Source organism: Rhineura floridana, chromosome 5, assembly GCF_030035675.1.
Source record: "Rhineura floridana isolate rRhiFlo1 chromosome 5, rRhiFlo1.hap2, whole genome shotgun sequence".
Lineage (NCBI taxonomy): Eukaryota > Metazoa > Chordata > Lepidosauria > Squamata > Rhineuridae > Rhineura > Rhineura floridana.
In genome coordinates, this window is record NC_084484.1 from 72,157,947 (window position 1) to 72,172,882 (window position 14,936).

The following is a 14,936-nucleotide window of genomic DNA, read 5'->3' on the forward strand; positions in this document are numbered from 1 at the left end:
ACTAACATTTATTAGTGTCAACATAGAGCTACACAGCGGAACTATCTTGCTGCGAAACAAGCTTTTTCGGCTTGTTCTACATTTACTTTTCTAAACCGATTCAACTATGTTAAGAAAGTCAGTAGAATTTGCCAAGCTGTTCCAAAGCAGAATATGTTCAACTGAAGGACCTACTTCAAAAATCCAAACGTGACTTCTTTAGGTGGCGGCGGCAGCTGTAGTTTTTAATTTTTCCATGCTGACTTTTGGCTTGATGCCACAGGCTGCTGATGCCACTAGGCTCAGGTGGCCATGCAGAAGAGCTGTAGCTCACTGGTAGCGCAACTGCCTTGTATGCAGAAGATCCCAAATTCAATCCCTGTCATCTCCAGGTAGGGTGGTGAGAGGCTCCTGTCTGAAAACCCTGGAGAGCTGCTCCCACTCAGTGTGGACAGTGCTGAGCCAGAGACCAATGGTCTGATTCAGTATAAGGCAGCTTCCTACGTTCCAGCATTCAATCATAACTGCTCAACAAGCTGTAGAATCTCATCTAACTGTTCTGTGTTGTGTATTTTTATTGTATTTATTGTTTTTGTTTGTGATATTTATAAATTGTAAACTGCTTAGAGACTTCTTTCAAGTATGAAGCAGTATATACATTACCTAAACAGCCTTGTGTGTGTATGAATATGCTGTACCCCCAGGAAAGGGGCACATCAAAAGAGGGGTGCTCCATATCTTCCATGTGCCCACAGCTGACTAAGATGTCAAAGAATGCACTGACATCTGGTATGCTGCCTGTTTTTTTTCCAGTTCTGTTGCTTCACAGGCCTGCTTCCACCCCATCCCAGTTCACTCTCACCAACCAAGTCCTTCAGTAGGCCTCCTCTCTTGGGATACCTGGCTACGCTTTTGTCCTTGGCAGAGTTAAGTCTATGACATCTATGCCTCCCTGTGGAGGAAAGAGGCTTACTTTCAAAGGGGTCAACCTAGGATGCAGGGATTTCCTCTTTGCTTAGTAGGAGAGTCAGAAGATGGCTTCTGGCAGGGGAGTGAAGGCTAAAACTCCTCTCTCTGGGTTAAGAAGCCTTGCTTAGAGGCCTGTTCCCTGTGTCTCTACTGAGCTCTTCTCCCCTCTTCCACCATCTAGGCTTTTTACATCCTCCAATTTTCCCCACCTTTCAGTCTGCCCAAGGACCTTCAGCTGAGCTCCTTCGCTTCCACCAGGCAGATTACTGAGTGTCCCACTCTGCTCATTCTATCACAGGTGGAACCTTCAAGCAATGTCCAAATATGGTCTTCTCAGAAGCTATTGCCTGGTTGGTGCATGGTGGTGTGGAAAAGTCACTGGCAAAGGACTGGTGAGCCCCAGCAGCCCATCACAACAAAATGTTTTAATTGTTTCATATATAAAATTGTTTTATTCAGGTTTTTATTCTCAATGCTTTTATTGTTAAATTGATTTCAGGTATTTTAAAGGAAGTGATTCATAAATGAAAATAAACAGTGCTTAGTGTAGTTTCAAGTTAACGTCTAGCTTTGCTACCAGAGCATATTTTTGCCTTGTCTATACTCTATCTTTCATACATTCTCTAAGACCTGAAGGGAATTACACATGGACTAATGTTCCTACTTCTGGTTATTGGGGAACATTGCTCGGCACCCTGGACTCTCCAGTATGGGGTCCCACAGGGGTCAGTTCTATCCCCCGTGCTGTTCAACATCTACATGAAACCATTGGGTGTGGTCATCTGGAGCTTTGGAGTGCATTGCCATCAGTATGCTGATGACACGCAGCTCTATTTCTCCTTTTCAGCTTCTTCAGGTGAGGCTGTCAATGTGCTGAACCAGTGCCTGGCTGCGACAATGGACTGGATGAGGGCTAATAAACTGAGGCTCAATCCAAACAAGACTGCTAGTGGGTGGTTCTTCTGACCAGATGGTGGATGTTCAACCTGTCCTGGATGGGGTTGCACTCCCCCTGAAGGAGCAGGTTCGTAGCTTGGGGGTTCTCCTAGAACCATCTCTGTCACTTGAGGCTCAGGTAGCCTCGGTGGCATGGAGTGCTACCAACTTCGGTTAGTGGCCCAGCTACACCCCTATCTGGTCAGGGAACCTAGCTTTAGTTGTCCATGCTCTGGTAACCTCCAAGCTAATTACTGCAATGCGCTCTACGTGGGGCTGCCTTTGAAGACGGTTCAGAAACTGCAGCTTATGCAAACTGCAGCGGCCAGATTGGTAACAGGGACCAGATGGTTCGAACATATAAAACTGATTCTGGCCCGCTTGCATTGGCTGCCTGAATGTTTCCGAGCTCGATTCAAGGTGCTGGTTTTAACCTATAAAGCCTTACACGGCTTAGGACCACAATACCTGATGGAACGCCTCTCCCGACATGAACCCACCTGTACACTATGCTCAACATCCAAGGCCCTCTTCTGAGGGAAGGTGAGAGTCTGGCAACAAGGGAGGACCTTCTCAGTGGTGGCCCCTAAATTATGGAATGATTTATGTGATGAGGTGCACCTGGCGCCAACACTGTTATCTTTTCAGTGCTAGGTCAAGACTTCCCTCTTCTCCCAGGCCTTTTAGCATGTGTTTTTAATTTTTTAAAAAATAAATAAATTGTGTTTTTAATGTTTTAAAATTTGTATATTTGTTTTTAATGTTTTTAATTGCTGTAAACCGCCCAGAGATCTTCGGCTATGGGGTGGTATATAAATGTAATAAATAATAAAAAATATATTTTCTTTGCAACTTCTTCCAATTTCTCACGTTGTCAGTGAAGCTCAGAGTAACATGAAAATGCAGCCTTTTTTAACAATGCCATATTATTATTATCCCAACAAACCACAGGATCCTATCTATGTTTATATGAAAGCAAGTCTGTTAATTTCAGTTAGACTCACCCCCAGGAAACTATGGTTAGCTTTGCAGCTTAGCTGAAGTCCAAAACAAATTTTCTTTAGAAGACTTTTTGAGGACTCTCTATGATGAAGTTTGAAGCTTCAGATATGGCCAAAAAGAAGTTTGACTTTATGGCTTCATAAACTGGTTTTCAAAAGCATAAAACAGTAGATGCATTTACTGATGCATGGTGCCCAATCATATTTGTCTAAACTGGGTGTTTTGAGTAGCCACATAGGATAGTCTATCATTTAGGCATTATCTCATTGCCTAAGTTATGAACAGCAGTATCTCAGTTTGCTAAAAGTCTACTGTTCGAATCTCTCATCAAGATGCCAAGTCATTTCAGTAATCAGTAATCCACAACTTTCTTCTGTGACTTATGATCTTGTTTGTTACTCTTTTACCTCTATTATTTTCAGTTGAATAAATCATAATATGTTATAATAATTTTATTCTAAGTGATAGTTTTAAAAGTATGGAATATATTTTTCCTTCCTTCCCAAGCTGCCTGACATTTCATTAGTCTCCCCTTAGACAGAGTGTATGTATGTATATCTCTGACACCCACATACACACACACACCAAAGCTTAGGTAAAAGATTGTTGTTATATGCCTTCAAGTCGATTATGACTTATGGTGACCTTATGAATCAGCAACCTCCAATAGCATCTGTTATAAACCACCCTGTTCAGATCTTGTAAGTTCAGGTCTGTGGCTTCCTTTATGGAGTCAATCCATCTCTTGTTTGGTCTTCCTCTTAGGTAAAACATAAAATAACCCAATTATTATAGATAACTACCATCTAACATTTCATAACAGCAGCATAAGGGTCATTTTTTTTTACATAAATTCCTGTCCTCTTAGGTATTCAAATGACACCCGAGAATGTGCTATTTCCTGACTGAAAAACAGGATTTATATACTACCATGGAAGTAGCTACCAGCTTTCCCTGCTCAACCTTATCAATTGAAAGACAAATCTGACAATCAGCTTAAAGAATGATAGGAACTGTGAAGACAGGTGAGGCTCTACATCTACTACATATGCCTGTGACTGTGGACCACCCAAAACCTAGAGACTTACTTCTGGGTGGAAAGACTGATCTCTGGATCCTAAAAAGAGTCACATTTACTTACCATATATTCCATATTCTGTACTACAGTAGTTGTCCAGCCTTTATATCCGATATGTATTAACTTCCTGACATAAGATTGCATCTCAGAAAACTAGAGCCCTCTGCCCAAAAGTTTAAGCAGGCCTTCCTCAAAAGTCTGCTGTAGTCAATGAACTGAATCTTGTGTCCACACTACTGCGGATGTTCATTATAGCTCTCTTCAGTCACCTAGACAGAAATGCTCTAATACACGTCTTCCCAAAGAAAAGAAAGAATTTAAAGAGTCTCTTCCTCTGACAAGTGGCTATTGTCCCCTAATGATTGTGTTGGATAATGTTCTTTCTTCTTTTTATTTTTAATCTTTAAAAACTTTTTAGATTGTAAGATTATATTCAAAAATAAGAATAAAAATGGAGTTAACATTGATTTAGATGCTGGCCTAAGAACAACCTTATTCTTAGAGAAAATACACCATGTATCTTTAACAGATGGTGGTCTTATGTTCCGATACCTGAAATGTTGATAGGGCTGTTGCTATAGAATCATCTTCAGCATAAGAGTTTTAAGATATTGAATATTTGCTAAATATTCAAAGGCAGAATAAACATTGCATGAACAGCTAATTCAGATACCACAGGAATCCCGTTCCGTGCCTGGGACCTACCGGGCAGAGGGACGAGCTTGCGGCCGCTGTCGATGTCCCGGCCGCCATCTTGGATGGGATGCGTGCACACACGGCGCGCTGGCGCGCCGTCGTGTGACGCGGCAGGGAGGCGGGGCGGCTGAAGGCTATTTAAGGCCGCCCCGCCTGCTTCCCGCCATCCAGTTCAAATTTCGGCGGCAATCGGGGCAGCCGCAGCAGCAGCAGCTTCGGCTCGGCGCGGTTTCCTTCAGCGGCAGCTTCGGCCGGGCTCCTTTTGGCGGCAGCTTCGGCGGGGTTCCTTTGGCAGCGATCGCGGCAGCAGCAGCTTCGGCAAGGCGCGGCTTCCTTCAGCGGCAATTTCGGCAGCAGCAGCTTCGGCGGCGGCTTCTCTGCCGGCGCACGTGGGCCTCCGGAGGCTTCCTGTGGCCAGGGTGGCTGGGCGGCAGCGAGCCCCCCCCCCAACCTCATTGAGAGACAGGGAGGCAGTGGCGGCGGGCAACAAGGCCTAGGCGGCGAGGATCCTGGGGCAGTCACGACGAGGCGGCAGCGCAGGATCGGATCCAGCACGGCGAGGACCACAGGCTAGGCGGCCTTTGGCCGGCAACTTTTAAATTTAATTGTTAATTTTAATTAGCGCGGGGGTAGGTGGGGCACGACCCAACCATCAATCCTTGCCACGTGCAGGGCAATTAGGCTACCCTCCAGGATAATTGGGTGCCGGGTGGGGGTATTGATTAAGCAGGCGGGCTCCTTCACAACGCTTTGTAATCACGTCGTTTTGCAAGCGGGGCCCCCTATCTCCCTCTAGTATGCCTAAGAAAGGACAAGGGGGGCCAAAAGGGAAGGGAAAGGCCCCCAGAGCAGGGGGGAGATGCCCACCCCCAGCGGCGGAGGGGGCAAGGAGTGGGGAGGGGCCACCATGGGCGGCCATATTAGCCAGGTTGGAAGCCCTAGAACATGGCTCAAGCCACCCTAATGCACCCCGGGACCAACCTGTGACAGGGAAGAAGAAAGACCCACCACCCAAACGGTCTCGGGGGAAAACACAGCGGCCAGTGAACAGTGCTGATGCAGGGGCTGTTGCTTCCATCTTAGCGCGACTGGATGTGCTGGAGGCCGGGCTCAGGGCTGAGGCGAGGACGCCCAGCATAGAGCCAGGCGCAACTCCCACCCTGCAAGCAGCCCCAACAATGCAGCCCGCACAAGGACCTTCGGCGGAAAGCACACAGGGTGAGTCCTCTATCATGCCACAACAACAAGGACAGCAGCAGTGGAGCTGGGCCCCCTGGGGGTACCCCTACTGGCCCTTTTCCCCACCAGCGGTAACCGAGGGATATGGGCAGGCAGGGACCCCCGCCGGCGGGGGGGAGGTTACGCCACAGCAGCAGCATCCCCTAAGGGAGGCCTGCGAGCAGGTCTGGCACCTCGCCGCTGGGACGGCGACGGAAGGAGGACATCAGCCCGCCCTGTCTGCCAACCCCCCTGCAGAGATATCCGACCCCCTGGGATCAGTCAGAGAGGGGGCCATACCTTTTGGGGAAACGTCTGCCCCACTGGGTTTTCATCTTCTGCCTGCTACGAAGGACAGAATATGGAGGGGAGAGTATGTGGACCTATTCTCGCTCCTGTACAGGGAGCCGGTTGGGAAGGATAAGGATAAAGGAGAACATGCAGAGCCCGATAGGCCCAAGCGCCGACGGGTAGAGCGCTCTTGGGCTAACTGGCTGCCTGCATTCCTTACCTACATGGGGGTGGTAATACAGAGGCAGCCTCACAGGGCCTCGGTACTGATCAAATACCTCGATATCATATACCGGGGCTATTCGGAGTTTCAAGGGACGGCATGGCTGGACTACGACCAGGCGTTCCGTATGAGGGCGGCTTTTGATACATCCCTCCCCTGGGACAAGAAGGAGGCTGACCTGTGGCTGCAATTTATGGCGCATTCTAGACCCATGGCAGGCGATAGGGCGGACAGCGGCCATCTCTTGGCGCGCCAGGCATCAGCAACTGCTTCCCGCGGGCCTGCGGGGCAGGGGGTTCAACCCCGCCTGCTTTGCTGGGAGTTCAGCTCGCGTGGCCTTTGCGGTCGGAGCCCGTGCAGGTTCAGACATGAATGTGCCATATGTGGGGGCCCTCACGCCTGCACTAGCTGCCCCAGGGGCCGCCCCTTCAGGGGTGGAAACAGGGATTCGGCTGGCGCAAGGAGGACAGGGGCTGCAGGCGCAGCTCAGGGAAAGGGGCCCCAGCCCAATTAAAATTGCCGAGCTCCGACACTTACTCCACCTTTACCCCCTAGTCCTAGATGCCCAGTTTTTATTAGAAGGCTTCACAGTGGGTTTTCGGATCCCCTATTTAGGTCCCAGGCGACCTTTCATGTCCTGCAACCTTAAGTCAGTGGAAGGCATGGAATCAGTTCTGAGAGAAAAAATTAGGAAGGAAGTAGTAGCCGGCCGGGTTTTGGGCCCCTTTGCTGCACCACCCATCCCCTCACTCAGAGTTTCCCCGTTGGGCCTCGTCCCCAAGAGGGCACCAGGTGAATTTCGCCTGATACACCACCTGTCCTTTCCACAGGGTGAGTCAGTCAATGACTTTATCCCAGCGGAGCTGTGCTCAGTCCGCTACACATCATTCGACTGTGCTGTGCGAATGGTCAGGGACTGCGGGGTTGGGGCCCTTATGGGAAAGTGTGACATCAAGTCTGCTTTCCGCCTCCTCCCGGTCCACCCACAGGACTTCGAGCTGTTGGGCTTGGCTTTTGATGGTGAATATTACGTGGACAGGGCATTGCCTATGGGCTGCTCTATATCATGCTCTGTTTTCGAGCGCTTCAGCTCCTTCTTGGAGTGGGCGGTCAAGAGGCGCGCAGGCTTGCAATCAGTGGTACACTATTTAGATGACTACCTGTTTGCGGGCCCTGCGGACTCAGGCACCTGCAGGGCGTTCATGGCACATTTCGCGGGGCTGGCTGGGGAGCTGGGCGTCCCCCTCGCGGCCGAAAAAACTGAGGGCCCATCCACTGCTATCACGTTTCTGGGCATCGAGATAGATACGGTGGCCCAATGCTGCAGGCTTCCTCAGGACAAGTTGGGGGCCCTCAGGGAGAAGATCTCAGAGGTGGTCAGTTCTAATAAGGTGACATTAGCCACTCTCCAACGGCTGGCAGGCCAGCTGAACTTTGCCTGCAGGGTTGTAGCGCCCGGCCGCGCCTTCCTGCGGCGCGTATATGACGCCATGGCTGGCCTATCACGATCCTACCACCGCACACGGGTGACAGCCGCTCTTAGGGCTGACCTGACAGTGTGGTCCACCTTCTTGCGGAACTTTAATGGGGTCTCCCTATGGAGAAGGGATCGCCTGTTGGAGGCAGAGCTACAGGTGCACTCCGATGCCTCGGGTGCCTTCGGTTTTGGGGTCATTCTGCATGACTCATGGTGCCACGGCAGCTGGCCACAGGGCTGGACACTGGCCGGCCTGACCAGAGACCTGACGTTCTTAGAGTTCTTCCCCATTGTCGTGGCCGTACACCTCTGGCCCGACAAGCTGTGTAATTCCTCAGTCCACTTTTGGTGCGACAACCTCCCCACAGTGCACGTTATTAACACCCTGTCCTCTAGAAACCCCAACGTTATGCTTCTGGTGCGAGCATTCGTGCTCCAATGTCTTCGCTATAATATTCAGTTCCTGGCGCGCCACGTTCCGGGTATTGACAATAGTATTGCTGATGCTCTATCACGGAACCAGATGGAGAAGTTTCGCCAGCTGGCACCGTGGGCAAGGGCTCTGCCGGAGGCGTTCCCCCCAGCGCTATGGGAGATTGGAGGATTGAATCAGAAAGGGCCATAAGCCTTTCTGTGGCGCCCAGCACTTTGGCCAGCTACCAGGGGGCAGGTAGGGATCTATCTAACTTCAGAGAGTCCAGGGGTTACGTCCAGGAGTGGCCCATCCCGGTCGAGCAGCTTATGGAGTTCTGCGTGGAGGGGAAACGGAGAGGCCTTTCAGTCAGGACCATCAAAGGTAAGCTCTCAGGCCTCGCTTTCCTAGCGAAGGCACGGGGCTTTCAGGACTACACGGGTGACTTTAGGGTGCGCCGGATGCTGGAGGGTTGGTCCCGCGAGCGCCCTTGCCCCCCGGATGCCCGCCTCCCCTTTCCCCCAGAGCTATTGTTTGGCCTGCAGGGACAGTGGAAGCACTTGTGTTCTTCCCCTTTCGAGGCCCTGCTATATCATGCTACGGCCCTCACTCTGTTTTTTGGGGCCTTCCGAATTGGGGAGGTGGTGGCAGCTTCCAAGAGGGATAACTCCCTCCGAGCCCTGCTAGTCTCCGACCTCAGCTGGAGGGCAGAGCGGGCCATCCTGCGGCTCAGGCGGTCTAAAACGGACCAGCATGGTAAGGGGCGCCTGGTGGTATTGGCCCCATGCCGGCAGCAAGAACTCTGCCCAGTAACAGCCCTGCGCGGTTTTGTGGCAGCGAGGGGGTCGCAGTCAGGGTACCTATTCATACATAGGAACTCCCAGCCCCTTACCAGATACCAGTTCTGGTCCGTGGCGAAGGCCGCACTGGGGAACTTAGGCGTGGACCCCAGTAAGTTCGGGACACACTCCTTCCGGATAGGCGCGGCCTCCACGGCGGCCCCATTGGGCTTTACTAAAGACAGGCTTCAGGCCGTGGGCGGGTGGTCCTCGGACGCGTACAAGGCCTACGTTAGACCACTTGCTGACACACACGGCGCCAGCGGCTAGACTTTGCCCCCCCCCAGGGCCCCCCCCATTGTTACCCAATGTCGTTGTTGTTTCAACAGATCGCTGGACAAGATCGGAGCAGCCACGCATCCTCCTATGTGGCCACAGTATGATGTTCTGGGCAGGCCGCAGGGCGGCGAAGTCTCGCTTCGGCACGCAGCTGGGGCTCAGTCAATGGGCCGCAGTGCGGTGGCTGGGACGTCGGGGGATGCGTTGGGATGGGCTCCTGCCAGCCTTGTTTCAACCGGCTGTGGAAGTGGCAGCGCCCCAGGTGCTGGTGATCCACCTCGGGGGCAACGACTTGGGTCTGTTAAAGGGCAAGGCCCTAATTGAACAGGCATGCGGTGACCTCCGGGCCATTGCACGTCGCTGGCCGGGGGTGCACTTAGTGTGGTCAGACATCCTGCCGCGCAGGAGGTGGAATTGTGCCGGTGACCCACGAGGGATGGACAGGGCACGGAAAAAGGTGAACAGGCAAATTCAGAGGGCCCTTAGGGACTTAGGAGGTTCTGTCATCCACCACCCAGAGGTGGGCCACAACAAGCTTGAGCTGTTTCGGCCTGACGGCGTCCATTTAACGGACAAGGGCAACGACATCTTTCTAAGGGACCTGCAGAAGGGTTTACACCAGATTCTTATCGGGTGTGGGGTAAAGGGGGACTAAGCAGAGGCTTGTCCCCCTTCTGTGGCGAAGAAGTGCGGGGAAAGGTTAAAGGGAAAGGGCAGCTAGGTGACACCTTTAGGCACCTTTGGGGGTGACAGGCGGTCCGGAGGCCTGCAGCTCAGGGCTACACGGCCCGGGGACAGGGTACGGGCCGCCTTTGGGGCCAACGTGCCTCATCCGCTCAGAGTTTCAGGGCTCCGAGGGGCGGTGATGCGGGTTGGACCCCCTACACATCTTCAGGGTGTGGCTGGAGCTGGGGGGCTGGCACAGGGCAGCCCCAGGCTCAGGCAGGGCATGATCGCCCGATAGCTGCTAACAGGCTTTGCCTGGATCTCCAGAACGCCCCGCCCTTAATCTCCCTTCTGCAGGTTCATTATTCAATTGATTCTGTTTAAATAAAGTGGCCCATCATTTACCCAAGCAATGGTGTCTGTGTTTTATTTCGGCAATAGGCCGCAATCCCGTTCCGTGCCTGGGACCTACCGGGCAGAGGGACGAGCTTGCGGCCGCTGTCGATGTCCCGGCCGCCATCTTGGATGGGATGCGTGCACACACGGCGCGCTGGCGCGCCGTCGTGTGACGCGGCAGGGAGGCGGGGCGGCTGAAGGCTATTTAAGGCCGCCCCGCCTGCTTCCCGCCATCCAGTTCAAATTTCGGCGGCACCCGCCCGACCCTCCCTCTGCTGCAGTGTGATCCATTTGGTCGCTACGGGGCCGACTAGGAATTTTTGGCCTGCCTGCCTCGCTTTGCTGGCAGGTTTCTTTTGCCTACTCCACACTGTGGTTGGGGGGAGGGGTCAAGGGTTAGCACGGGTGCCCCTGGGGTCAATAGGCTGATTGGGCTGTTTAGTTTGTATTGTTAACGGTCACTTTGGGATGCAAGCGAAGAAGTGCGGGGAAAGGTTAAAGGGAAAGGGCAGCTAGGTGACACCTTTAGGCACCTTTGGGGGTGACAGGCGGTCCGGAGGCCTGCAGCTCAGGGCTACACGGCCCGGGGACAGGGTACGGGCCGCCTTTGGGGCCAACGTGCCTCATCCGCTCAGAGTTTCAGGGCTCCGAGGGGCGGTGATGCGGGTTGGACCCCCTACACATCTTCAGGGTGTGGCTGGAGCTGGGGGGCTGGCACAGGGCAGCCCCAGGCTCAGGCAGGGCATGATCGCCCGATAGCTGCTAACAGGCTTTGCCTGGATCTCCAGAACGCCCCGCCCTTAATCTCCCTTCTGCAGGTTCATTATTCAATTGATTCTGTTTAAATAAAGTGGCCCATCATTTACCCAAGCAATGGTGTCTGTGTTTTATTTCGGCAATAGGCCGCAAAGCTGTCGACGTGGAAGTATTCTAAAAGTGCTTCAGAAACCTATAAAGCTATGTTCAATGTCCTCTTTAGTCCTGCAACCAAATTCCCTTCCTGATGCTGGCACCTCTCTTTTTTCCCCTATCAGGGCAAGGTGATTTAACGTCACACACACATATATATATATTTACCCAATGAAAATCATCACCCCAAAGTTGCTATTTCACATGGAACAGAAGCTTCAGGGGATGGAAAGGGTTCATTTTTCTCCCTGCACACCAAAGTTCTGATCAGATTTACAAGTGGCTATTTCTAATACACTTTTGAAAGGATGCATATTTAACATCACATGTAGTTTAGCCCTTTGTTAGAGCTTTCTGAAAATCATATTGCAAAAACCACCAGTTACCTTAACCTCAATCTTAAACTGTCCTTGCTGTTCAGCCTCTAAGCTGCTAGCTGTAAAAGATCTGGTTGTGGTGCAGGACCTTGACTGACAGAAGGGAGAAAAGGAGATATCCCTTACATTTACAGTGGAAATTCTGCTGTGCAAAGAGGTTCACCTAGTGGGAATGCAAGGTTGAGAAAATTGTAGTGCAGGCTGTACTTGGCAACACAACAGCAAAGCATTAGTTAACATCCACAGGACCACAGCGATGTTCCACTTTATCAAGTAAGCTTAGCTCTTAGCCTTTACTGTTGGTTGCACTGTTTAGACAGTTCCAGTGAAAATGCATTGATCAAAACATAGCAAAGCTAGGAAACTAGTGCTCATTAATTCTCCACTGTCTGTTTCAAATGGTGTACACAGGGATCCCAACAGATTCACAGTCCACACTTACTATGAAACAAACATAACAAAAGTCACTGTTACAAGTAAAATATTTAGTGGAATTATATATCTGTACTGGGTTCTTCAGATTTCCCATTATAAAACTGTACTGAAGCCTTCACTCTGCAGTGCAATTAAAATTCTGTGTAAATTGTGTTGTTACCATGCAGTTTTTAACAGGATGATTAACTGAAGTCTGCTGTCGTTATCAACAGAAAAACACTTTATTAATATGGGTTCAGATCAAACTTTTGGTAATTCACAATGATCTACTCCTATGTGCTTTTCACTATATTATTGGAGAGAAAAATTTTAGTCACCACTTATCTAGTCACTAATAATAATAATAATATTAATTTAATTTATAAGCCACCTATCTGGCCGATGGCCACTCTAGGCGACGTATAATTTAGTTGCAATAAATGCATCATAATAAAATAGACATAAAATACCTATAACAGTAAAACTATAAATAAAGAACAATAGCAGTTCAGAGTAACAGGCGATTAGTCCTAAAAAATTAACCCTCCCCGGAAGTCCCAAAGGCCTGTCTGAAGAGCCAGGTCTTCAAGGCTTTGCGGAATACATTCAGGGAAGGGGCATGCCGAAGATCATACGGGAGGGAGTTCCAGAGAGTGGGGGCCGCCACTGAAAATGCCCTCTCCCTAGTCCCCACCAACCTATCTGTTTTAGTTGGTGGGACTGAGAGAAGGCCTTGTGTGGCTGATCTTGTCGGGCGGCATAATTGGTGGCGCTGGAGGCGCTCCATCAGGTAAACTGGGCCGAAACCGTGTAGGGATTTAAAGGTTAATACCAACACCTTGAATTGAGCCCGGAAAACAACAGGAAGCCAGTGAAGATCGAACAACACTGGGGTGATATGTTCCCGGCGGCGACAATTTGTGAGTAGTCGAGCCGCAGCATTTTGTATCAGTTGTAATTTCTGGACCGTTTTCAAGGGTAACCCCATGTAGAGCGCATTACAGTAGTCTAAACGAGAGGTGACCAGGGCATGTACTACCAGTGGGAGCTGATGAACAGGGAGGTAGGGTTGCAGCCTACGAATGAGGTGTAATTGATACCAAGCTACCCGGCTCACTGCCGAAATCTGAGCCTCCATGGACAGCTTGGAATCAAGAACAACCCCAAGGCTGCGGACCTGGTCCTTTAGGGGCAGTCTCACCCCGTTGAACATCAGGTCAACATTTCCCAACCTTCCCCTGTCTCCCACAAGCAGCACCTCAGTCTTATCGGGATTTAACTTCAACCTGTTCCTTCCCATCCATCCACTCACGGATTCCAGACACTTGGACATGGTCTCCACAGCCAACTCTGGCGAAGATTTAAACGAGAGACAGAGCTGAGTGTCATCCGCATATTGGTGACACTGCAGCCCAAATCTCCTAATGATTGCCCCCAGCGGCTTCATATAGATATTAAATAGCATGGGAGAGAGGATAGAGCCCTGTGGCACACCACAATTGAGAGGCCAAGGGTCTGAAACCTCCTCCCCCAATGCTACCTGTTGATGCCTATCGGAGAGAAAGGAATGGAACCACTGCAATACAGTGCCTCCTATTCCCAATCCCTCCAGGCGATGTAGAAGGATACTGCGGTCAACAGTATCAAAAGCCGCTGAGAGATCGAGGAGGACAAGAAAGGTGAATTCTCCCCTATCTAATGCCCTCCTCATATCATCAACCAGAGCGATCAAGGCTGTTTCAGTTCCATGTCCAGTCCTGAAACCCGATTGGTATGGATCCAAATAATCCGTTTCATCCAAGTGTGTCGACAACTGATTAGCCACCACTCGCTCAATGACCTTGCCCAAGAATGGTAAATTCGAAATTGGGCGAAAGTTATTCAAAACCTGGGGATCCAAGGAAGACTTCTTTAAGATGGGCTTTACAATTGCCTCCTTGAGGGCTAATGGCATTACACCCTCCTTCAAGGATTCATTGACCACCGCCTTGATCCCCTCACCCAGTTTCTCTTTGCAGCTCACGAGGAGCCACGATGGACAAGGATCATTTAGACAGGTGGTAGGCTTCACAGTCGAGAGCACCTTGTCCACATCCTCAGAAGGGAGAGGCTGAAATCGATCCCATTTGACTGCCTTGCAACTGGCCAACTCTGATTCATTCACTGCATCCACGGCGTACGGGATCGAGCTCCATAAATGTCAGATTTTGTCAGCAAAGTGCTTTGCTAATTTGTCACAGGAGGCCTTGGACTGTTCCAAGGGTTCCTGAGCAACTGGACCAACCAGGCTTCAGACCACTTGGAGCAACCTCCTGGGACAGCACTCTGCTGACGCAATAGAGGCAGCAAAGAACCTCTTCTTTTCTGCCTTCATTGCCACTTGGTAGGCAGTTACTGCTGCTCTAACCTGTGTCCGGACATCTTCGGAACGGGATTTCCGCCACCGGCGTTCTAGTCGTCTCACCACCTGTCTCAGATTTCGCAACCGTGGTGTGTACCATGGTGCTAACTGAGTTCTGTTCAGGGGGAGAGGATGTTTCGGTGCCACCCGGTCCAGAGCCCTGGTGATCCCTTCATTCCACTCCAACACCAGGGTATCAACCGAGCGGCCTTCAGCAGGTTCCAATTCCCCAAGCGCATAATATTATTCTTTTAATTGCTAGGATCCCACATAAACCAATTTTCCTGACAGCTTCTATGTACTTGCTATCAAGAACTCACAAGTTCCCACCAGGATCAACTCCCAAGCCCAGGGCAATTGATCCCAGCCACGCA

General features: G+C 50.8%; 2 protein-coding genes across 9 annotated transcripts in view; one reads left to right on the forward strand and one right to left on the reverse strand.

Annotated features, from left to right (window-relative positions):
* MID1 (midline 1) overlaps positions 1 to 14,936 on the reverse strand; it is a 363,233-nt gene that overhangs the window by 140,558 nt on the left and 207,739 nt on the right. The window lies entirely within an intron of this gene.
* LOC133386066 (uncharacterized) lies at positions 4,866 to 11,844 on the forward strand. The gene is made up of 3 exons (XM_061629690.1): positions 4,866 to 5,878; positions 9,450 to 9,977; positions 11,792 to 11,844. Exons 1-3 carry the CDS (start codon positions 5,458 to 5,460, stop codon positions 11,842 to 11,844), a joined length of 1,002 nt encoding a protein of 333 aa, XP_061485674.1. The 5' UTR covers positions 4,866 to 5,457.